The 13061-nt window shown below is 39.2% G+C and overlaps 1 protein-coding gene across 6 annotated transcripts in view; it reads left to right on the top strand.

Annotated features, from left to right (window-relative positions):
• LRP1B (LDL receptor related protein 1B) overlaps window positions 1-13061 on the top strand; it is a 765918-nt gene that overhangs the window by 723402 nt on the left and 29455 nt on the right. For 4 of the 6 annotated variants that reach the window (XM_081167487.1, XM_081167486.1, XM_081167485.1 and 1 more), the window contains 6 exons: window positions 2019-2242; window positions 3881-3987; window positions 6708-6824; window positions 8238-8411; window positions 11472-11597; window positions 12318-12482. In XM_081167487.1, the coding sequence (XP_081023613.1) occupies window positions 2019-2242; window positions 3881-3987; window positions 6708-6824; window positions 8238-8411; window positions 11472-11597; window positions 12318-12482 (913 nt within the window). Of the gene's footprint in view, window positions 1-2018; window positions 2243-3880; window positions 3988-6707; window positions 6825-8237; window positions 8412-11471; window positions 11598-12312; window positions 12483-13061 lie in introns of those variants that run through there. The other 2 variants (XM_081167488.1, XR_014001603.1) reach the window with 2 other exon arrangements.

Raw genomic sequence — 13061 nt, 5'->3', positions numbered from 1 at the left:
CTCTACGTTTTGAAGTTAGGTGGGTTGTGACCATAGAAAGCGCCTTTTCAGTTGTGCTGCCTTCCCAGGGTGGCATATAAATAATTCAAATAAAGAGACTAATAAAACCTCAAACATAAATAAAGCATGTTGTCAATCACAATATCTCCCACAGGTTATTTCAGCTGACAGACTTGTCATTCAGCTTAAGACTTCAGGGGAATCTATGAGAATTAAAAAAAAAATAACTAAATGTTACATGCAACCAAAACAAAAGCTCAATGACCTGCTTCTGTGTTGCAAAGCAGCATAGATACTGGGCAAATCAGAGCAAAGAAGCAGCAGGGGACGGCGGGGTTAGCAGTATAGAGAAAAAGCACAGTGTATTGGTGGTTGGAGAAAAGCACATTGAGGTCGTCAAGGTGGCAAGGCATGGAGTTAAGAGGATCCAGGCCTATTTTTTATATTTATTTGTAGTTATTTAACAATGACTTGTTGCTATTGAAGAGTGTTCAAATATGTTTGGAAATTGTTATCCAATTTGCATTTTTTATGACTAGTCCCCTAAATTCAAAGTCAATTTTGGTCCGTGTATTTTGGAAACTGTTGCGTCAGACAATAATACCATTAGGTCTTTGTTACTATCAGATTGTCTAATGCAGAAGTTTGGAATACCGCAGAAGCACAATTCTTTAGATAAAGTCATTGCCCATGTGATGATATTGTGAGTTTTTCTTTAATACTCAATTTAAATAGGGAGGGTAGGTTTCTCATTTTTCAAGGATTAAGGGTGGGTGTCTGGGTCTGGGTGTGTGTGCACACACACATATTTCCCCATGCAGTCCTTATCATATCACCTGGAGATTGAACTGACCTTTTAGTTTATGAAAAGAATTTCTTTAAATGTTTTCTGTGTACAATATATCACTTTGAATGCAAAGATATTATTCTGGTTGGTTTTTTGTTTGTTTTTTGTTCGTTTTTGAAACAATATAATACGCTCACTAGCAGTAGTATACCTGAAAAATTGAGAGGGAAACATTCTAGGGGAAGGGTCAGGGCTATAAACAAGAATACTTAGTTTGGGGTCTGATCATCAGATAAAGCACGTCTACCCTGTGCTTTATACAACCATCAGGAGCTTGATAAATAAAATATCCGTTTTTTCTACTTGGCTGAATTGCAAAAAGAAAATTGTTAAGTATTTTGACAGATCAAAATATAACACCAGTAGGCTAAAAACCATTTGCTGGACCACAAAATGTGCAGGCTTGAAATAGAACGATCTGCAATTTCAATGAATATTCTTTACCAATTATGCTCCCTACAATGAAAAACAGGGCTCCTGAACTGCTTGTCTGGTAGTGTCTAAACTTAGTGAGCTGAGCAAACATGATCTTCCTGGGACTGCTACCTACTCTTCTATGCTTTTGCATACAGAGCTGCTGTACCCCATTTGCTCTTTCATCACCTGAAGATTTCGCTAGACTTTTCCTCCATCATCCCACTTTTGGGCTACTTGTTGTCTGCCCTGCTTTCATTGTCAGTTGGGTTCCACCTCCCGACTGCTTCATTGCTGCTGCATGGTACCTCAGTAGCTGCCAATTATTCATTTACAGTTATTAGCAAAATCCATAATGAATGTTTTCCAGACACGACATGCACAGGTGCCTAAATAGCTACCTGTTGTGCTGTGCGATGGAAAGCTTGCCGATTGTGACATATCACAAAGCAACCATCTGGCAACCCTCCTACCTATTATTCATATTTTCCCTACAGCAATTTATTGTAGTCATATGGAACTTGCAAAAAAAGAAGAAGTTTAGAAGCTTTGGTGACTGCTGATGTTAAACCACAGAAGATCTTTGTTGATACTGATCTTTCCATGTTTAATTGTATGATATTGCAGATTATTGAAATTAACGCCTTTTCAATTTTTTATTTCAAACGTTCATTTGAACTCAGTATTAAAATGTTAGTTTTAAAATATGAGAAATGTATGCCATTTTAAATTTAAAATCTGATGTGTTTTTTCCTAGTGTCCTGAATTCAAAAGGCCTAGAGATATTGCTGTTGACTGGATAGCTGGAAATATTTACTGGACTGATCATTCTAGAATGCACTGGTTCAGCTATTATACAACTCACTGGACAAGTTTAAGATATTCCATCAATGTAGGACAGATAAATGGACCGAACTGCACAAGGCTCCTTACAAATATGGCAGGAGAACCATATGCAATTGCAGTAAACCCTCCCAAAGGGTAGGTTGTTAAGAAGACCTTTGATCTATTTTTGTTCTATGAGTTTAAAACCTAACTTTGTACATGTTATCGTTGGCTTTATGAAATTTATCTTACTAGATCATTCAGTGTGGTTTCTGTGTCTTGGATGACTTTTGTTCAGAATGAGGAAAATAATTGTTACACATATTTCCTCCACATTCTAAGCTACATATTCAGCCAATGCTAAGACATATCCTGTACACAACAGCCTATGTGAATAATATGTTAAGTGGTTCACCTGAGTCACATAGGTCCTACTCAATCTTTAAATGAAGTTTAAAAAAGTTTTTTGAAAGACCTCACTTTTAGAAACAGACACAATTCTAGTGACAGAAGTGTGGCTCCAGAGAACTTACGTACTTCAGACTAGCTCAGAGGTTTAGTTGAATTATTTTACAGGGTTTTTGTTGTTGTTGAACAGCAGACTCCCTGTGCCATACTGGGTAGTGCTGTTTAATAAACAGCAATCCAAAGCCCCAGTTGAAAATATGGAACTTGTAGGATGGATCTTTGGATCCTGCCAGAGGCAAGAAGAGAATATGCACTCAGGAATCATGCACATTTATTTAACAGAACCCCACCCCTCAAAGTTAGACTAGCAGAGAATGTGATTAATTCAACCAAACTGGAATGTACCTGGAAAAACAAAGCATGCCTCAACAACAAATTGATGACCTTAGCCAAGAAACCTTTAAATGATGGCAGCTCAGGAGGAAACACAGTAGTGAACAAGGGAACACACAATCTATTAAGAGGTCACCACTGACTTGCAATTGCAGGGTAAGGATCACTTGTGTCATTGCCAGGCAGTGTCATAATATGGTGGCAGAGACATCACCATGAATGATCAAAGCTACTCACTGTCAAACAACATCCAATGGGTCTCTAGATATCATGTAAGGTAAAGGTAAAGGTACCCCTGCCCGTACGGGCCAGTCGTGACCGACTCTGGGGATACACGCCAATCTCGCTTAAGAGGCCGGGGGCCAGCGCTGTCCGGAGACACTTCCGGGTCACGTAGCCAGCGTGACGAAGCTGCTCTGGTGATCCAGCACCAGAGCAGCACACGGAAACACCGTTTACCTTCCCGCTATAAAGCGGTCCCTATTTATATACTTGCACTTAGGGGTGCTTTCGAACTGCTAGGTGGGCAGGAGCTGGGACTGAATGACGGGAGCTCACCCCGCCGCGGGGATTCGAACCGCCGACCATACGATCGGCAAGTCCTAGGCGCTGAGGTTTTACCCACAGTGCCACCCGCGTCCCAAGATATCATGTATTTGTGCCAATATGAGATATACTTTGCACAGTGCTGTGCCAAATCACTCTCTATACTCTTTACTGCTGCCATAGAATGCCTGCTTGTACAGGTTTGGGCCCTCATTTACAGGGTGCAAGATGCGTTTACATGATTATGGTAAATGCTAGGGCATCTGCATTTAATGTTTGGCATATAGGATGTTATTCTGATCGACTGGAGTTGATGTTCAAAAGAAAATGTTTGCATTCTTAGTTGAAACCAACAGAAGATGGTGACAAAGTTCAGTTGGCATCCTCTTCTGTTTAGCATTATGTACGCTTGTCAGTAGAATGTGATTTCGTATTTGGTCTTTCCAGCATGATGTACTGGACAGTAATTGGAGACCATTCTCACATAGAAGAAGCAGCAATGGATGGGACCTTGAGGAGGATATTAGTACAAAAAAATTTGCAAAGACCAACAGGTACAGAAAACATTGATTTATTATACCCTTCCCTTAAGTAAATTCTTTTCCAAAGACTCGATGTGTTAAATGATTTTTTAATCTGTCACAAGGATACACGTACTATGTGAGTTAAAAATGGTTGATATATTTTAAATATTCTGACCCAAATTAGAATTACGTTTAATGCATTCTAATTCAGCTAAGAATAATTAAGACATTCTGTAGTTCATTCAGAGGTGGTGAAGGTGCTGATTCTGCATTACGTCCCATTCAGCAGACCTCTGTATGCTGCACCGGATGGCATCATTCCTTTCCTTTTGTCCCCTGTCATTTTTTTGAGGCTGCAGATATGTATCTCTTTCACATATCCAGAATTACGCCTTTCACAATTTCCTCTTTTTCTCCAGGTGGAAGATCAATTTTGTACTTTCAGAAGAAGATCTTTTGTTGCTATATATAACTTGCAGTATTTGATTTACGCTTATTACCTCAGTAGAAATAATAAAAACCCCTTTCATTCTTATAAAATGTCAAATTGTTACAGCAGCAGCAAGAAATTAAACCATTTTATGGTTCAAATGTTTTTACCATCTGCAGCTCTTAACATGACTCAGATCATCAAAGTAATCATTTAATCATTCCTTACTAAACCATGGCCTATTAGATTTCACTGTAATGTCATTGCCTACAGGCTGATAAGGCACAGTTCATCATTGTTCTTGGAAGCTGTGGACTTCCAGATATTGTTTGACTACAGCCCCCATCACCCCCAGTGTGCCTGGTCAATGGTCAGGGGCTGCGGGAATTGCAGTTCAGCAACATATGGAGGGACAAAAGTTCTCCACCCCAGTCTTAGAAATGCTAATATTTATAAACTGTGAAGAAATGTGCATAGGATCAACACTATGTTAGCAGACACACATTAATAATAGAGGTAGCTTCTCATCAATTTTTTGTGTGTGCGAATTATATATAGAGGTTTGCAGTATCCAAAGGGAGCTTAGCTCTGCAGTGCAGCAAGCCAATGAAAAAAACAAGAAGGGGAAAAGGGAATGTTCTTTAATTAATTGATTCCTAACTTTCATCAATAGATGATCTCAGGGCAGGTCGCACAAAAAGACAAAAATACAGCAACATAAAATCAAACATAAAATACACAGCAAGCGCATCACTATGTAAAATAATATACATGATCCCCTAGTTGACACACTCTGATACAAAGACCAATATTGTTTATTTAAAAGCCCAAAATAAATATTTTCACCTGACACCAAAAACTAGCTAATGCTGGCACTGCTCTAATCTATGGGGAAGTGTGCTCCACAATCTGAGTGCAAAAACCAAAAAGGTCGTATTAAGAGACCATATTTGTTAGATGATGGAATAAATGGTCTCCCTGGTGAATCTCAAGTTGCAGACAGGATAGCATAGAGGGAGGTAGAAGAATCAAGGATTCTGTTTGTTAGGCCTCATTCAGCCTCCAAGCACCAATTAAGCACCTGCAGTGTTTCACATTATTCCAGTAGATAGAGCTGGGTGTCATCAACATATGTCCTGGTGACAGCTCACACCAAATCTCTTTATGACCACTCCCAACAGTTTGAGGGACCATGCACCACAACTTTCAAGTGGTTGGTCAGTGCTATTTTCTGGAACCAGTCCCATTGGAAAGAGTGGAACCACTGTGATAATGTGCCTCCACGTCAGAGAGTTGGTGAAGAAGGGCTGATGGTACTGTAAGCCACTGACATATCAAGTAGAATGAGCAAGGTCCCACTCTGCCACTTCTTCTACTATAAGACATAGTTCAGTGCCAAAACTTGGAATAAGCCAGATTAAAATAGGCCCAAATAATGTGATATGCTTCTTGTACTGTTCTTACCTGGCCATGTAAGGGCTCTTATCGTGGATGGATCAACAATGCAGCAATTAGAGTACTTATTGCTGTCAAAGAAAGTGTATCTTCCAATACTCATTTATAAACCTAGAACTGTAATCCTCTATACATTTAACTGGGAGTGAGTCCTATTGAACTCAAGGACATGCATGAGATCACACAGTAAGCAACCAGCAGCATATTGCATGGATGAAATGATTGAGAACTTCCTACTACAGTTCTTTTCATGTCATTCTATCAAAGTTTGACCAAAGTCTACACTAGATGGTTGTCATACCCATTATAGTCACAAGCCTAATCCAGAAAATATATACCAATTCCAGGATGATTATAGCTGAATAAGTGAAATCAGAATTGCTAAGCAGATTAAATGATCTGTTGCAAACAGGAGGTTATAATGCAAGAAGATTCAGCTAATTTATTAACTAAAGTTGGTTCCAGGAATTTTTGTTCAATCGCACATAGCCTGTGCTGAAAAGTTATACAAAAGGTAGTTTGGATCTTCTTTGGATCACTTTATGGTGTTACGCAGCACTGGATATGAGGACTGACACAGAGTAAAAATACTGGATAGTATTCAATGAAGTTTTGCACAGAGTGGGCCCACTGAAATTAATGAACATGGATAAGTTAGCTCCATTAATTTCAATGGCTCTACTCTATGTAAAATTTAGTAATTACTGACACATGCTTATATATATATATAAAACCTAACCTTATAAGCAAACTTCTAAAATGGTGTTTGCCCTTTGTGTTGTTGCTATGCAGCAAGTATGTGCTATTTTTCTTTTCATACTATTTTTCAAGAGAATTATTTTGACAAAAATGTTGTTTTTTGCAGGTCTTGTAGTTGATCTCTTCAGTCAGCGCTTGTTCTGGGCTGATTTTGAATTATCTGTAATTGGAAGTGTCCTCTTTGATGGATCTGATTTGGTCATATGTGTGACCAGTAAGCAAGGTATGTATAATTTGAATCAAGTGGCCACAGACCCTAAACTGAATCACAACGTATATCAAAATACTGCTTTAAAGTTTATTTCATCTTTTTAAAATTAGTTACTGTCTTGGAAATGGTTATTGCACTCTATGTCAGCACAAAATGGGATCCAGTGGATTCTGCCCCAAAGTAATTTATATTCTACAGGCAGTAAACCAGATTCTTTGGTTAAACTACACTATGCAAATACGTTTAGTTTTATAGATAAGTCTGCAGCATTTGGTCGTTGTGCTTGAAAAACAAGTTTTCAAATTATAATTTAGACAAACAAAGTTAGGCTAAAGTAAATTCTTCTTTAGTGCAGGGCGTGTGATATGAACAGGATATTCTTGGGTATTTGTACATCTATGAGTCTTTGAAACTATTAGAACATAACACTTGAACATCTACTCCTGGCATAACAGTGTTGGGCTATGGCTCTGGTCATGAGGGAGAAGAAGAAACTCCCTGGGAAAGTGGGAAGCTCCCAATCAGTTTTTTGCTCTTGCCTGAACAAAGCAGTCACTTTGCAAGAGAGATGGGCTCCTCTCCCACTCCTTCAGTACAAACTGTTTAGATCTAAGATGCCCCTCAGGGGCTAAGCTAGAGATTCCAGGCCTCCTCCTTTCCCTGATCTATTCTAACTTCGAAGAGACAGGGCTGCAGGGAATACCCAAATCCCACTCACCCTGCCTTCTCCTGGCACAGACCTATTCTAATCAGCAGACCTGGAAGAAGAGGAATGGAGTGAAGGGGACATCTCAGAGGAACAGTCCCTAGAACGCCCACTACCTACCTTTACAAGTCCTTAGCATCCTTAGGCTTGAATACTACACTTCTTGAGTCCCCCTGCCCAAAGGACAGTGGTCCTCCCAGAAGCTCAACCATCCACCAGATCTGTGCCAAACCTAACAGTGGCAAAGAAGGCACTCTATGATGAGGGCTGTGATGCAATCCAAATACAGTGGTACCTCGAGTTACAAACGCCTTGGGTTACAAATGCTTCAGGTTACAAACTTTGCTAACCTGAAAGAGTTACCTCAAGTTGAGAACTTTGCCCCAGGATGAGAATGGAAATCGTGTCCCGGCAGCACAGCGGCAGCAAGAGGCCCCATTAGCAAAAGTATGCAACTAGTTAAGAACAGTTTCGGGTTAAGAACAGACCTCCGGAACAAATTCAGTTCATAACTAGAGATACCACTGTAATCAGTTTTTGTCTTCTGCTACATTCCTCCAGAATCCTGCAGCAGATTGATGGGTGACTATCTCTAGCAGGGAAATCATGTAAATCCTTCATTGCTTGGGCACGCCAAATTCTGCTTATATCAACTAGCAATATGTTGTTACCAGATGATAGCATCTAAATTGACATGTACACATTTCTTCTTCTTCAAGGATTACTCCATCCCCATAGAATTGATATTTTTGAAAATTATATATATGGAGCAGGACCTAAAAATGGTGCATTTAGAGTACAAAAATTTGGTCACGGCTCTGTAGAATATCTAAATACGGAGACAGATAAGACAAAAAGTGCCTTGATTTCACATCGCTATAAACAAACATACTGTGAGTATATTTTGTTACTTTTCAATACAATATTTTAAGATCTTTATAAATTTAAGACATTGTACATGGAATATATATATATATATATATATATATATATATATATATATATATATATGGAAACGTGATAGATCGTGTCCTCCCTAAAAGAGGGCACATGTTGTGGTGAGATCTGGAGACTGACCTCTTGGTTGTGGGTGGGTCTATTGGATAGCCACAGCACCCAGTTGGTAGGTTCCTCGATGCTGGGTTTCAATCTGGCCAATGGGGTTGCAGTCTAAACGGATTGAGGGACCTATATAAACCCATGCACGTGACCCAGAACTTCCTCTTTTGGCTCGTGCGTCAGAACACCCGCCCACCTCTCCCTAATTTTAGGGCCTTTTGCGATTGACCTTGCTATGCCGTCTTGTGTCATCTGTCATAGGAAGGTCAATCGCAGGGGCACAGCAGGAATTTTCTCCACTTGACTGATTGGCTGTTGCCATTTGGGTTTCACCTGCCATGCAGCAAATCGTCACAACTTGTAAGGTTGTGGATAGGCACTGGTTCAGGTGATAGGGATGGGAGAACGGTCTTGCCATCCCTATGTGAAGGGTATTCCGTTAAAGGAATCCAGGGACTCAACTTGGTTTGGTCAACCCCTGAAACGGGGTTGTGCCTGTGCCTGAGTCCAGGGGAGCATCTGGGGAGTGAACAGAGTCTGCTCCCAGGCTTTTCACCTGCCTCAGGTGTTCACCCTTGGCTGACCCATTTTAGAGCTCTGGGTCAGCGCTACCTGCAAGGGTGTAGGGAGCTAGTCGAACCAGAGCCTATGCAACCACTCACTTTTCTGTAATCAATAAAGTTGTGGCCTAAAGCCTGCCAAAAACCAAAACTAAAATTTGAGTCAAATGTGTCTTTATTTAGAAGGGAGATCTCTGGGTCTGAACACGCAACTTCATAGGTGTTACGCATGCCGGCAACGTGTACTCAAGTGAGTTATTTTCTGGCATCCTGGGAATAAGTGGATGCACTAGATCTGCCTTTGGGTGGTGCAGATTGCTATTTAACTGATACTGGTAGCCAAGGGTATTATGGTTGATGAGAAAAGGGGGAAGAGAAGGGGTAGGGGTTGGGGTAGAAAGCATTTCATGGGGGGGGGGAAACTAAAGGTAACCAGTACACTTGCAATAAAAGACCAACTGCCTTCTTTCCTCAATGCAGTTCGTCTGATTTTGGGTCCCCCATCGAGCATTGATATTCAGCAAAGAGTTGGGTGTGCACTTTTAATGTTGCTAATTAATTGGCTTTGTTATCTTGTAAATAGTCATAATTCAGTTGCCAGGTATGTGCATAAAAAAAATAATTAAGATAAACTTATCTTTGGACTGACTGCATTGTATTTTCCAAGTAAAATTGTTGAAATATTTTAAAAACAAACTGTCTTTTAAATTAAAAAGTTTTTCATTTTACAAAGCACCGTTAACTTAAAAAATCTATTCTATATAAATACTTCAGACATAAGAATACATCATTTTTTTTATTTTACCACAGCATATCATATAAAGTGAAGAAGATTACTCCCAATAGTTATATTGAAAGAAGAATTTTAAGTTGGGAAAACTAATTGCCCATTTTGATACCTAGCCAAAGCACTTAGGTTTAGTGTTCTTTTTATTCTTGAAAGTCTGCTGGGACTTTTAGATCTTGATTAAGCAGAGATAATACACAATTTAGGGTCTTAAAACATACTCTTAGTTAATTATAAATATATTTCTAAATGCTTGAAACGTAACAGATAGAGTGATTGATGCCCACCTATTGAACTGTGGAATAAATATAAATTATTATTCTCAAACTGGATGCAGTTACTTCTGTAAGCACAGAACCCAGTTGGAGAGCTTAAGATATTTATATGGCCTTCTATCAAATATTATAATTCCTCATGTGTTATGCTCAGCCCTACCGCATGATAGATGCAGGTGGCGCTGTGACGCGGGTGGCGCCGTGGGTTAAACCACAGAGCCTAGGACTTGCCGATCAGAAGGTCAGTGGTTCGAATCCCCGTGACGGGATGAGCTCCCGTTGTTCGATCCCTGCTCCTGGCAACCTAGCAGTTCAAAAGCACGTCAAAGTGCAAGTAGATAAACAGGTACCACTCCGGCGGGAAGGTAAACAGTGTTTCCGTGCGCTGCTCTGTTTCGCCAGAAGCGGCTTAGTCATGCTGGCCATATGACCCGGAAGCTGTCTACAGACAAACACCAGCTCCCTTGGCCAATAAAGCGAGATGGGCACCGCAACCCCAGTCAGTCACGACTGGACCTAATGGTCAGGGATCCCTTTACCCTTTACCTTTACTGCATGATAACTGTGGAGATGAGTGCACCAAAGGAGGAACATACAGATATTAAAGCATTAGGAGAAAGGGTCTAGGATGATGCTACAAGTAAGTAAATATATGCAGCAAAATACTGAAGCTAATGCTCCTCAGTACCACAGCCCATGCAGCTGAAATGTGACCACAGCTCAAGGTTTAGGGGCCTCAGCTTTGTTTTCATTTATGCAATGGTTGCCCAGTTATATAATTAAGAGAGATACAATGCAGTCTTAAACATCTCAACTCAGAAGCAAGTCCCATTGAACTTAATCTGGAGAGACAGGTATATGATTGTGTTGTCGGTCATGTGCTTTAATGCCTCCTGTTGAAATCAATACACTTAAAAATTATTTTGACTGGATTGTTTTCTAAGTAGAAAATTCTTCAACCTGTCATTTTTCTGTATCGGAGTTTCAGCATCACAGGATTTTAAAGGAACATTAATCTTAATTAGTTGATGACTGTTATTAATACTTATTAAAATAGTAATAGAACAGCAGATTGCTTTAGAAAATATTCACTGACAAAAATACTATTTCTGGAATTAAATGCATTGCTAATTATATAAAGCACAAGCTGATTCATAGAGATTTGTTCAGGGCATGACTCTTAATTAATTTAAGGCCTTGGCATATTTGTTTATTCTTTATTTCAGAAATAATCCATTTATGCATTTCTTATTTTCCTCCCTCTTCAAACAGCACTCAATCCTTGTTTGGAGTTTACCTGCGAGTTCCTCTGTTTACTCAACCCTTCAGGTGCTGCTTGTGTATGTCCTGAAGGAAAGTCATTGTTTAATGGAACATGCAGTGATTTGAGCATTTTAGGTGGGCATTATAATTTATTATAAGAAAAGGTGAATATGATTATGAATGTATAGCTGCTAACTTATTTGTCTCCTTTTTGGCAAATAGCCAACAGGAGAACCTTGCAGGATTTCAGTTCCTATGGTTTTGTATATAAAGGTCTAAGAACTAATGCAGGCATAGGCAAACTTGGCCCTCCAGATGTTTTGGGACTACAACTCCTATCATCCTTGACCACTGGTCCCAAAACATCTGAGGGCTGAGTTTGCCTATGCCTGAACAAATGGATGAGTTTTGAAAAACTGTAACATTTCAAAAACTGTAACAACTTCAGAAAAAACTTACTAAATTGCATGAAATGCATGGAGACTTGAAAAGTGTTAACTCTGACTTGTGCTTCTCTGCTAAAATCTGAGATTGCACATTCATTTCAGTCGTATAATAGATCAGAGCAAGAAATATTATTATTTCCTACAGCCATATCATGTTATGGATATGGAAATGTAACCGTGTTAGGAGGCACTAATGTACAAAATCATTCCTGTTGCATCAATGCATATTTTTGCCAAGGTGAAAAGTAGCAGACATACATTATTTGTAAAGGCAAATACGCACATTTTTGCAAGATTTCTGAAATGCTTGTAGCTCACATGATTCACATCATTCTAGCATTCATTTTCTTTGAATGCCTGGATTAACATTTATAGGAATTTGATCTGCATGTTTATGCTTTAAGTACAGATGATACATGTAAGCTGACTTGTGAAAATGGAGGAAGGTGTGTTATTAATGAAAAGGGTGATCAAAGATGTTACTGTTGGCCAAGTTATTCAGGGGAAAGATGTGAAACTAACCACTGTAACAACTATTGCCAAAATGGAGGAACCTGTGTAGCTTCTGTCCTTGGTGAGTATTTATACCATTTTTCAGTGAAAGGTTGTTTTTTAAAAAGTTTCAGTAGTTGATGAAATACACAATTTTGAAGTTATATTATTATTACTATTGTTACTGTGCCATGTATTCTGATTCAGATACATACTAAAAATATATTAAAATCAAACATCCAAATTCACATGCATTACTGAGGAATAAATAATCCTGGTAAAATAATATACATGCACAGGAATAGCTTCCAATGCGCCCCAAGAAAAAAATGTTGCGAATAGGGTATAGAGCATCCAAAACTGGCAGCTAGGCTTAATTAAAAAGGGTCTCCCCTTTGGAGACAGGAATGCAATTCAGGGGCCTTTTCCCATTTCATGTCAGGTAGAACAGGGAGGTCTACAAATGATACTGCGCCTGTCGTTCAGTGGATCAGACATATTGTATAACAAGTAATAACAACAAGTAAGTAATTAGGCAAATTGCAAGTTACTATTCATAGTGTGCTGGGGGTTAAAATTGTGCAACACAACCTTGTAAATTATAGATCTTCATTATCTGGACACAAATGTTAATTTGTTAAACAAATCTCACCGGCAACTC

Source organism: Podarcis bocagei (genome assembly GCF_964188305.1).
Source record: "Podarcis bocagei genome assembly, chromosome: 1".
In the NCBI taxonomy this organism is placed as follows: domain Eukaryota; kingdom Metazoa; phylum Chordata; class Lepidosauria; order Squamata; family Lacertidae; genus Podarcis; species Podarcis bocagei.
Note: the sequence above shows the minus strand (reverse complement) of the source record. Positions and strands in the feature narration are given on the sequence as shown.